Here is a 12168-nt window from a genome sequence, read left to right as displayed (position 1 = left end):
CTTTTACCTCCAGCATACACCTGGAGGCTCCGCTTGGACTGTCCTGTAGGGACAGGAAGACACTGGTGAGCCGGTGGTGGGAGTTACCTTTTGTATTTTCCGCTTCCTGTCCCAACAGGTGTCCAGCGGACAACCTCCAGGTGTATGCTGTCAGGATGACGAGGGAAAATACTATCCCTAACCAAATTTAGTGTGGCAGAACATGCCTAGAAGCAGGGCAATTGCCTCAATAGGGGTAGCTCAACATCAGGAACCTAAGGGGCATAGTCTGTCCCTGGATGCAGGATAGGAAAGAGGTTTAATGCAGATGGAAAGATCTATGTATATAACAGTATAAGGCAAAAGTTAAAAAGCCCCACAGAGAACAAATAACCACAGTTACTTAGCCGTCAGGAGTTCATTGCTTCACCAAACATCTCAGGCAGGAGAATAACTGGCGCCTATGTAAAGGCAGGCCTGGAATAAACACACTTACACTATGGTTGATTGGATAGCTAGGTGGAAACCCTTCCCTGCCGGACAATCAGTTTATACACCATAGATGTTACAGCAGGGTTATGAAATAGGGTACATTATACACTGGGCCCACTGAGGGATTTTAGCCAGACAACACCCAGCAGTGATAGAAAGAAGGCACTCGGTGCCAAATGATAGGGTCTATGTGTCGAAAGCATAATCACATGAACCAGCACTGCCATTGAGACAACCTCCTAGCTCTACTTCCCAATTGCAGTCGGTGTGCCACAACAACATGCATATACAAAGTGTACAAAAACCCTTACAAGCATATTGTGGCACACAGATGTATCTAACATTACGTCTTTATTACGTCTCTGTAACACTTTGGTATATACCTTACAGCCAATGTGGGAGCTCACTGGTCAGCTCTGCCTCACTCCAGTCATGGGTTCATGCCTGACCAAGAACAACATGGATTACATAGATTGTCCTTGAGTACTCCACTTTCCACACACTCCAGAATCATTTGTAATAAGCTAGTCTGAAATTCAAATTGTGAGTCCCAATGGGGATTGAGACTGCTGTAAGCGACGCTAACCTCTGTACAGTGCTGTGGAATATGTATGCACCATATAAAAAAGTTAATTGCACAGCTGTGTGCAAGAGCCTTCGTCACACTTGTTTGATAAGTACACACATTGGAACTTCATTTTATTTATGCCTTCTTTCACACGGACAACACAGCATTGCCGCAAGAAAAATCGCAGCGATATCGCATTGCTGGTCCGTGCGATATCACTGCAGTTTTTCTCGGTAATACCGCGACTTTGTAGCGCTACAAAGTCGCATGTGGTGCTACAAAGTTGTGCGACTTTGTAGCACCACATGCAAGGATTTGTTTAATTTTTTTTGGAGGGGGGGGGGGGGAAGAGGGGTGCTTGAAATACAGCCCTTCCCCCGAAAATAAGCCATAGCTGAAGAAAAAAAAAAAGTATACATCACCTACAAGTGCTGGCTCCGCTGCGGCTTCTCCCTGGGTTCCCGACACTAAACTTCTCTTCTGGCCGGGGATTGAAAAATCCCTGCCTCCTGGAAACGCTGGCTGTGATTGTTTGACACTTAGCCAGTCACAGCCAGCGCTTGATGAATGGCTGCGATTGGTTCATCGAGTGCTGACTGTGATTGGCTAAGCGTTAGCTAATCACAGCCAGCGCTTCCAGGAGGTGGGGATTTTTCAATCCCCGGCCAGAAGATGATGAAGAGAAACAGTGACGGGACCCAGAGAAAAGCTGTGGCCAAGCTGACAGCGCTTCTAAGGGGATGTATACTGTTATTTTGTTTTTTTTTCCCCTGCAGTTAGGGCTTAGGTTAGGCTTTGACAGTAGGATTTCCTACTGTCAAAGTTGCATCGCACACTACAAAAAAAAACAAATCCCGTTTTTGTGCAATGCAACAAAGGAAGGCTCCATAGGGAAACATAGGCTACAAAACCTCATGAGTCTCGGGCATATCGCAGGACCTGCAAGGTTTTTGTATCGTGATGTCGCATGCTGCAAAACATCTCATGTGTGAATTAACCCATAGGAAAGCATGGGCTTTTCACACATGCGATTTGTAGCATTGTAGCAGCGCAACAAAATAACGCGACTTTGTTGCCCATGTGAACAAGGCCTTAATACTACTAGGTGTGTGGCAGCAATGCACATGATGTACCCATGCAAATTGCAATTATTTCACCCCAGCGGGATGACTTTCTAGTCACAGGGGCGTGTCCTGCTGGTTGCTCCACCTCCAGGGGCGTGCATACTTGGCGGGAAAATCCTCTTTTTACTTTCCAAATCTACTATAAAAGAACCCACTCTGTATATACTCCCTAAAGCTTGATAAAAGGGACATTCACAGGATCTCTGAAACGTGTTGCTTACCCCACTAAGGCCTCCTGCACACGGGCGTATTTGCATGGCAGAGTCTGCGGCGGGCCTCCGCAGCAAATACAGCCCACAGTTTTCAATGGCAAAACGCCATTTCATCTCAACGAGCGGAAATCGACTGCGATTTGTGCGGCTTGAAGTAAATGGAAGCCGTTTGTCCCACGGCACTTCTGCTGTGAGCGCTGTGGAAGTATTGCGGGAAACGTGTCACTCCTCCAGCACCGGCGGCTACTGCGCATATGAGACAGAGACAGACGGCACATCTGCAGCGTGTGCAGAAGCCGCCGGACAGGCAAGAGGGCGTCACCGGGTAGAACTCCACTGTGGGAATCCCGCATGCGGTGTCCGCCCGCCCCTGTGCAGGGGACCTTACGGTGACGGTCCCCAGTCCAATCTGATTTCTTATTTTATTCATTGTTTTGTTTCTGTCTGATTCAGAATAATAAAGATAAAACTGGATTTCTGCACATCTACTTGGATTCACTACAGGCCATTCTGGATCTTAGAGGAGTCTGATTGCACAGTGGACTACTCTATGAAGAAAGTCAACTTTATTTTTTCATCGACTAACCATTCGCCTAGAGCGCTGGCATTTTATTTCCTTCCGTACTAAAGGGAACCGGTCAGCATTTTTATCAATGAACCAATAACAGTGGTGGGTTAATGTATCATCTATCTTTCCAACTGTGTTTTAGCCATGGAGGGTGAGCTGGACCATCTCTGCTAGCTATATGTAAAACCAAAAAAGTTCACCTCACTACCTTCCTCTGATGTGGAGGACATAAGAGTCATCCTCACATCACTGTAAAGCCTTGTGCCTGTGCCATGAGGACAGATATCGGTGGACGCATAGATAAACTCTCTTCTGTGTAATAATGATGAATAATGGAGATTATCTGCATATGTGCCGATTCTGCAGGTGTGAGATTTCACAGCAATGCATAGATGATGTTTATGTCATCCAAGTTAGAGGAGGCTGGAGGGGCGGGTCTTTTGGTTTTACATGTAGCTAGCAAAATTGGTCCAACTTGCCCACCAGATCGCTCTGCCTGATTTACATGCAGGACTTTTTCAAAGTTTCAATTCTCATGCATGCTTGCACCCACGGGCATAGCTAAAAGATTGCTGGAAAGATAAATGCTACATTAATCTACCGCTGTTATTGGTTCAAAGTGATACATAAATGCTGACAGGTTCTCTTTTAAGGCCTCAGTCACACGGGCGTTTTGATGCACATATTTTTGAACGCATCAGTTAAGTGTTCAAAGATTCGCGTGACCGAAGCGGGCGCACCGGAGGAAAAAAAATTCTGCTAGCAGCGTTTTTTTGCTCGAAAAGAATGCTGCCCGCTATCCCCTGCTACGGCTGTGACAGCTGCAGGAGGGGATTCCTTGGATGTGAAACCCCTGGATTTTTGCACATCCAGGAGTTTCAGCTGTGGTCAATGGGGCCGGTGGCAGCTGTGGCGGGTCCATTGACATACAGAGAACATCGTGATCCTCTGCTACAGCTGTGACAGAGGATTTATTCATCTCCGCGGAGAGTCCCATGGGACTCCCCGCAGAGATGAAGAAATTCTTTGCTACAGCTGTCGCAGAGGAGAGCGTTGTTCTCCCATTGAATTCAATGCAGCTGCTGGCAATAAAGCAATGGGCTGCTGGCAAGCACTGCAGTGATTTTCGGGGGAAGGGCTTCAAATATAAGCCTTTCCCTGAAAATCAATTCAAAAATGTGTAAAGAATTAAAAAAAAAAAAATCTATACTCACCTCTCTGTAGCTGCCAAGGCTCAGCCGCGTCCAGCCAGCTCTTGTCCTGCACTACTCTGAGGATTTTTCAGCAGGCGGGGATTTAAAAATCACTGCCTGCGGAAAGGGCTGCCTCTGATTGGCTGAGCACTGTGACCAATCAGAGGCAGCTCTCAGCTGTCATTTAATAGCTGAGAGCTGCCTCTGATTGGTCAAAGTGCTCAGCCAATCAGAGGCAGCACTCACCCATCCATGAATTTATTGCTGGCTGCAAACAAGGAGTGGGAGCTTAGCTCTGCCCCCGCCCACTCCCATTTCAAACAGCCGAAGGGGAGGAGAGAGGAGGTGAGCTGGCGAGGGGGAGGGAAGGGGGGGGGGGCACAGTGACTCTACCAGCAGTATATGCCATCTGGCATCTCCCCCCACCTGACGGCAAATATGCCAAGCCTGTGTATCAGATGGTAGCATATATATCGGCTGGCCAATATACGGTAGTGTGAATAAACCCCAAGTTTGTATCATTTGTCTAATGCACTATGATTGATCAGTGCTTCCCATCTGAGCAGCACTGGCCAGTAGGAGCAGCGTGTAGTGTATTGGACTAATGATGCATAGTAATACACAATATGCATCAGGTAGTCAGAGAAGTGCTTTGGCCATCTTTGTTTGTCCAGGATCGAAGGGTTGCTTTAATCCATTTAGTATCAGAGACCATTATGGATGCTGTGATTACCCTCTAACTGCCATAAACCACCAGAAATATGGACCTGAAAGGGGTATTTCAGTCTTTTTTATTAAAAGGCCTATCCACAGCGGAGCTTGAATAAAAGCTTATGACCTCCCGCTGGACTAACCAATGGTCACGTTATCACAATAAATGTGGCATTCTCTCCACCTCTGCCACTTTTCACACCATGAGACACAACATATGACTGCTATGACTTAATGAAACCCAGGGGAGAGAGGAATTAGGCCAGGCATAGCAGTATTACCAGTCTTCTTCCCCCTGGCCCACCTGATGACCCTGACATGTACTAGAAGAAACTTGTTCTCATCAGGACTGGACAAAATACTGTGTTTCCCCCCAAATAAGCCCTACCCCAAAATAAGCCCTAGCTCAATACATAAAAAAAAAAGCAATACACTATCTAGCAGACGCTGTCTTGATCCCTGCCGCTGGTCTCCACAGTTCCAGCAGGCTTGCTTGCAATTCTCAGTTGCCGACAGAAGATTGCTTGCTGGTAATGGGGTTTGTAAACCCTGCCTCCAGCAAGCGATGGCTGTGATTGGTTCATCAAACGCTGCATTGACTGGTTCTTGAGCGCCATGGCTCAGCCAAATTAGAGCAATCGCTTGATGGAGGCGGGGTTTATAAACACGGCTGAGAATGGCAAGGAAGCATGCCAGAACTGCAGTGACCAGCGTGAGGGGCCTGGACGGCGTCTGCTAGGTAAGTATAATAAGATCCCGTGCCTCTTTCGGGGCAAAATTTAATATAAGACATGATCGTATTTTCGGGGAAACGCGGTAGATAGACATTCTGACTGAAAACCAAAAAGGACATGTGGGGGTGCCATAACAATCATGTATCAGCAATATTTAATCATGGGACATTCTCTTTAATGACAAATATTTATCAGAACGAAGGACAATGTAATGAATTTCTAGATTAGTTTCACATGACACTCACACTGTAATTTAGATCAGCTATAATACTTTGCTTCTTCCACCATTCGCCCCTGGCCTCCGTATTTCCACCACTGCACTTTATGATACAAATTGCATAACTGCCTTCCTCTGGATTAACTAGGGGGTCGAAACCAGCTGAACCAGATGGACATTATCTTCATTCAGCCTAACGTACTATGTTACTATGTTAACTAGCCAGAGTTAGGGCTCCTGCACACTTGCATTTTTCTTGCGCGTTTTTTTCACGCGATTATCAATGGGACTTTCTAATGTTAAAAAACGCATCGCACAAAAATTGCAAAGCACCAAATTGCGATGCGTTTTAAACATTAGAAAGTCCCATTGACAGTCGTGAAAAAAAACGCGCAAGAAAAACGCAAGTTGGTGTTCACTCTAAATAATGCACAAATAAAGTCTATTGGCATACTGTATATCAAATTGTATATGCTTAAAGATACCAGGATGCTTCATCAAATTGAGTGGAATGGAGGTTGTATCCTCTAGAAGCAAAAAGATAATATGGTATGCCACAGAAACACCATAGAGGAGCACAAGGAGTGTCTACAACCCCACAATGGGACTCCGTGTGTCACCACAAAAGGATTCCAAAAAAGGGAACTTGAATCAGTTTTAAAAAAAAAAATGTAAGAAAGTCATCTAGCAAATTGGCAACATGATGGCTCAGTGGTTAGCATTGTTGCCTTGCAGATGATATGACCAACCACAACATCTGTATGGAGTTTGTATGTTCTCAATATGGCTGTGTGGGTTTCACTTGGGTACTCCTCTCTCACACTATAAAGTGCCATTAGAGTGAAGTAATCACCACAAACCTTCTAAAATAACATTCTGCCAGAAGAACATTCCTGGAGTGATTTGAGAAAAGTAGATGAAACATATCCACCTGGAAAGAGTTGCAAAGCCATTTATATTGCTCTTCTACTCTACACCATCAAACTACAGTACAAGCCATACATACATGAAGAATACTTGGCACAATGCTAGATGATATACCCAGGAGTGGTCCAAAGTCGCAGCAACAAATCCATCCAGGAAGCTACGAAATATCCCCAGTGAACATCTGAAAAACTGCGAGTCTCTCTAGCTTCAGTAAGGTCAATGTTCTTGACTACACAATAAGAAAGACTGCACAAATATGGAATGAAAGAATACAAGATGGAAACTGTAGTTTGTAATAATGTGCTACAATCACATGAATCGGGGAGATATGGAACTCGTTGGACAACATGATCTCTGTTTTATATGGCTACAATCACATAACTTTCCGCATTAAGGTCATACCAACAGTCCAGCAAGGTGGTGAAGAGGTTTTTGAACAAGTCTTCAGCAACTTGTCCTTACTGAAGGAACCATCCATTATGCACCAAGAAGTGTCCATATAAGAGGATCTTACCTCCTGTGCATCATTTGTAGCTGAAGGGTCATTGGAATATATGTATGCAGTTATACAATCATCCAATGGCTACGAAGCTAGCCTGGTCAAAATCCTGAATTAAACACAACAATAATATGGCAAGATCTTAAGTAATTACTGAAAAGAAACCTTTCACATCCCCATAACACCATAAACTAAGTTGAGTTGCTGTTAGGGGATGTGACGGAGTCGGGAGAGGTATTTTTTATATTCACTAGCTCCTGCGATCCAGTGCTCTCACCCGGTGAAGTGGGCAAACAACATGGAAATTTGACTCTTTTCAAAGTTCTATACAAGTCTATGGGAGAGTATGTTCATGGGACTCTGAAAACAGTTTTGCCTGTACATGGCTGTTTTGGGGTTTTAGCCTATGATGTGGGTCAGAAAGGGTAGCGTTTCTCCTTAGAGAGCACCTACAAGTCTCATCATACCATCTAGGTGCTCTTCCTGATCCACGTCATAGCCTCTCACCCAGCAACTAACTGCAAACTGATGAGAGGAAAAAACCCCTGAGAAAGCTGTCATGTGCAATGGCCCAGAGATGGGCACTACAAAATTAAATGTGGTTACTTTTACTTAAAATGTGTGTATATGCCTTTAAAATGTTCATTGTATGTTTGTTGCTCACTATGTATTTTGCCTGCAGCGTTTCTAATTGGCTGTCAGTAGTCCTACTCTGGTTGGGCATTTCACCACCCAGCAACAGGCCTGTGATTGGGGGATTTGATTCCTGCTAGGGACAGAGAAGGCAGTTAGAGAAAGGCCAGGCAGTTAGAGAGAGGACAGCGAGAAGACAGTAAGCAAAGAGAAAGACATACAGTGCGGTGAGAAGGCAGAGGTGTGAGTACTGACAAAAAGAGACAGGTGTTTAAGAGAGCAAGAAACTGGCAAGACAGTTTGTCTAGAAAGAAAACGCTAGAAGAAAGAGGAATTGACAGGAAGAAAGAGAAATAGCTATAAGGGGTGATTCAGAGTCAAAAAAGAGCAGGAAACAGAAAGAAAAAGCATAGTGTACAGATGTGGTTCCTATAATCATACGAAATTTATCTACCTCCAGAAAGGAAGTAATGTCCATGGTGAAAAATATAAACTAGTTAAGGATCTCTATCTACAAATAAATAGTTTTACTGTTTTATCATTTATCCTGTCTCCTGGAGTCCCTTCTCACCAATTAACACCTGCGCTGAAGTATCACACCACCCTCCAGGTGAAAAGACCATTCCCCGTTTTTATTTTAGTTTTCCTTTTAATTTATTTTTGCCTGGAACAGGTGTAGGCCTGTATTTGAGCTGGCATCATGAACAAATTAATAATTTTTACCACCATACCAGGCCCAACCAACGAGTAGCACTAAAGTCATGCCAAGCTAAAGGCATATATTATTTTATAGTCTGTCACGTGCCGCCGGTTGTGAGGAAAAGCTACGGAGCCACCGCTGCCATTACCACCGACCCCTCACATCCCTGGTGCGCACCACACATGGTTAGGTCTTCCTTCTGAGGAAGACTCTGGCTTGGATGTCTATTCCCAGTCATGAGACAAGACGTTTTCTTGCAGGAATGCTGTCTTCTAATAGGTGGTGCTGTAGAGGCATTGTTCCATGTCCTATTTGCCTACCAATTGGTTGTCATGCTCAACTGTTTCACATTTTTTATACAACAATAGGTTTTCAAGGTCTTAAAAAAAGGAAAGATATCTTACCATATACTCCATATTGGAGGCCGGAGGGTAAACTTCACCTCTCAGTTTATTGTGTATATCCAGGATGAGCTTCATGTCACTATCAGTAATGGCTCTTTTACCCCTCTGTTTGGCAACCCACCACTCTCCATCCTCGTCCATATATTTGTCCAAGAGGCCCTCTAATTGGGTGGCATTAGGAATGAACATTGTAGCAACTGTTTGAACTATGAATAGCAAAACTGTCAGCCTGAGCCATTCTTGTGCTGCACAATCCATGATGAGAGGCTCACAAAACTCTTCTTAGAATGAACTTCAATCTAACTTTTTTGTATCTATGCCCAAAATGTTATCTGTATAAAAACAAAACAAAAAATAAAAATCAACAAGACAAATTATATCAGCCTGTAGTACTCAATATGGAAAGTAGAAATAACGTTTCCAAGAAAGCAACCAAGAATATGAGTCAACCAGTAGTAAAACTGATCCAAAGGAAAACATCAAAGCGTACAAAGTAACATAAAATAGTTATGTAGACTCTTAAATGGGTGAGTGATTTCTGCCATTGGCTAGCTTAGCTATAGTTGGACAAGTATAGCTCAACTGTACTGACAAGTTCATCTTTGCTGCTTACCTGAATGTTGGGAAGATATTATAACAAAACATAACATAATCCCACCAGATGAGACTTGAATCCCACGCCGAACACTGCTGCTAATCCTGGTGTGAGTTCACATACTACTCCGCTCTCCCAAGACCCCAGTGCGCTCCCCCCATAGCCACACAGTGAGGATGTCAATCAGAGCTGTCCCTGCATACTCATAATTACACCAGCTCTCCACAGGCTCTTACAGCAGCTCATTAAATACTCTGCACCACAGGAAATGCAAATAGGGAGCAACTCACATACTGCAGACTCATTAATAAACCAATACAAAAAAAAAAAAAAAGCCACTCGCTGGATACAAGAAAAATGAGAGCATTCTAAATCTCCACAGATAACCCATCAAAGCATGACCTCTGCAGGTCAGCAGGAATTCCCAACGTTTCAGCTTACCCCTTCATCAGGGCTCTCCTGGTTAAATGCGATTTACTATTTATATATCCTCACGTACTCGCTTTTTAAACCCATTCAATGCCAATCAAAATTAACAACACAGTTTACAATAAGTTGAATTCTTTTATCAGGACACCATAAAAACTGAATTGCTGCAGATATTAAGCAGATCTCAACCTTACAATTGAATTCAAATTAAAGCGGTGAAATCTGCTGCAGATCTACACCTAAATCTGTGACAAAACCCTCAGCAAATCAGTGACATCTGAAAGCACCCGTAGGGTTGATTCCCATGAACGCATTTGCGCGTGCAAAATTAGCACATATTAAACTTATTTCTCATTGAAATCAAAGGGAGCATGCTTGCATGTTTTTTTCCAAGTGCAAATACACGGGGCATGCGTGCGAAAAAAAATACAGTAAAATATGCACAGAAGCGCCCAAAAATGCTGAATTGTGCGGTTGTTCCACGAGTAAAAACAAAGCCAAGTTCGCACCATTCTTGTGGAATTGCTGTGGGTATTCTGTTGCAGAATACCCACAGCGCTTCCACCATGTGAAAAGGCAGCCAATGCAGTATGTGTTCATGCTGCCATATGTAAAGCCACAGATGACGCTTCTAAATATCTAATATGTTGTGCCAAGTAACAAACTCAGCTCTGTATACCTGACAAATTCACCCTTGCTACATCTGTAAAACAATGAATTGTTCTATTGCAACATTTCATTAACATTTCATTATTCCTGGCTGTTTATTTTAATAGATTGATACACTTTGGCATGTTGACAAATACTTTCAATAAACATTAAACTTATGATTATCCAAGAAGCCTATATCCAAGACATAATGTACCAGTGAGAAATGTTCAAGGAATTGTATTCCTTGTGTCACACTGACAGATTGGCACAGGGATGGATTTCAGAATATGTTCACATTCATAGCAGAAATTCTGTGGCAGGAAAATCTGTTCCATTCATCCGAAAGAGGTTGTATCTGCAGCATGTGCTCAGATTTCTGCAAACCCCATTCATACAAATGGGGCAGTAGCAGAAATGCCTGCAACAGATTTGCAGAGTGGGATTTATTCCCCAGTTCAAACCTGTCCCTGACTTGTACTTTTAGCATTGCCTCTAAAACTTTCATACATTACTTATTTTCTGATTAGTCAGATGCAATATTTTCTCCAAACTAGGAACCATACATAACAATCAGCAGTGCATATACACCAGTAGTTTTACTTTTTTCTGATCAATGTATATCAATTCTCTTGTGCAATTGTATCTTTTGGTCATAAATTACAGAAATCGTTTTGATATCCGCTGCCACCATGGCAAAAATGATTTTAGTATAGACATTTCTGCATCTTTATTGTGGCATGGGTAACACCAGCTTTAGGTCAATCTAAGTTTTTATACTTGTCTTGGAAGTAGAAAGTCTGCAGTGCCAAGTGCTGCATTGTACAACCCAACCACAAAATGCTGACTGGACAGATTTAGCTGTTCGGAATAGAACCGTTTATAGACAACTTTCAAGAATTCAATGAATTCCGGCTGCATACTTTCCTTGCACCTTTTGTAGAAACTTTCTCAACTATTGCAAACTTCACACATGCAATGCAGAATTAATGTAGTATAGGAGTATGAAGCCTATAGATAAGTGGCAATCCTTCACATGCTCCTGAGTATAGAGTACAGTCTTAGTCCTGTACAGAGAAGAGTAAAATATTAAAGAAGTATGTGAATACTTACTGCTGAGTGTGGGAAGCAAGTGCAAGGCTGTGCAGCGACTTCGTGCCAGGGACTCTGCGCTGCTGTGTGGCTTCTCGCACCAGCAGAGTCTGTCACTCAGTAATCGCAGCAGATCAGAGAGCGGGGCTTTCAAAGCAGACCCCAGCTATGGAGGAGGAGTCTGGGGAAAGTGCATGGAGCTCTACCCTCCTCTTGATTGTCATGTGCTTTATGTGCAAGTGTTCAGGTGGGTGGTCGATTCTGCTGGAAGCACTGGATTAAAGTGTGTAGTTTCTGCACAGTCTTGGTGTTGAGCTTTTTTTTGCTCTGGTTTGATGGTATTGTGGATGTGAGCATGTTTGCAAGAAAGCAGTTCCCTCCTTCTGAGTTCAAGTGTGATTGCACACTTTTTTTTAGAGGAAAGAAGTTGGAATTTTTGTAGC

General features: G+C 43.5%; 1 protein-coding gene across 1 annotated transcript in view; it reads right to left on the bottom strand.

Moving 5' to 3' along the window:
* Nucleotides 1-11834, bottom strand: part of CRISPLD1 (cysteine rich secretory protein LCCL domain containing 1) — a 103866-nt gene extending 92032 nt beyond the window's left edge. The window contains exons 1-2 of the mRNA XM_066578594.1: nt 11747-11834; nt 8962-9293 (exon numbers count right to left, since the gene is read on the bottom strand). Coding sequence (XP_066434691.1) covers nt 8962-9219 — 258 coding nt within the window. The 5' untranslated portion in view covers nt 9220-9293; nt 11747-11834. The remainder of the gene's footprint in view (nt 1-8961; nt 9294-11746) is intronic.
* Nucleotides 11835-12168: the final 334 nt, after the last annotated feature.

Source organism: Eleutherodactylus coqui, chromosome 9 (assembly GCF_035609145.1).
Source record: "Eleutherodactylus coqui strain aEleCoq1 chromosome 9, aEleCoq1.hap1, whole genome shotgun sequence".
In the NCBI taxonomy this organism is placed as follows: Eukaryota; Metazoa; Chordata; class Amphibia; order Anura; family Eleutherodactylidae; genus Eleutherodactylus; species Eleutherodactylus coqui.
Note: the sequence above shows the minus strand (reverse complement) of the source record. Positions and strands in the feature narration are given on the sequence as shown.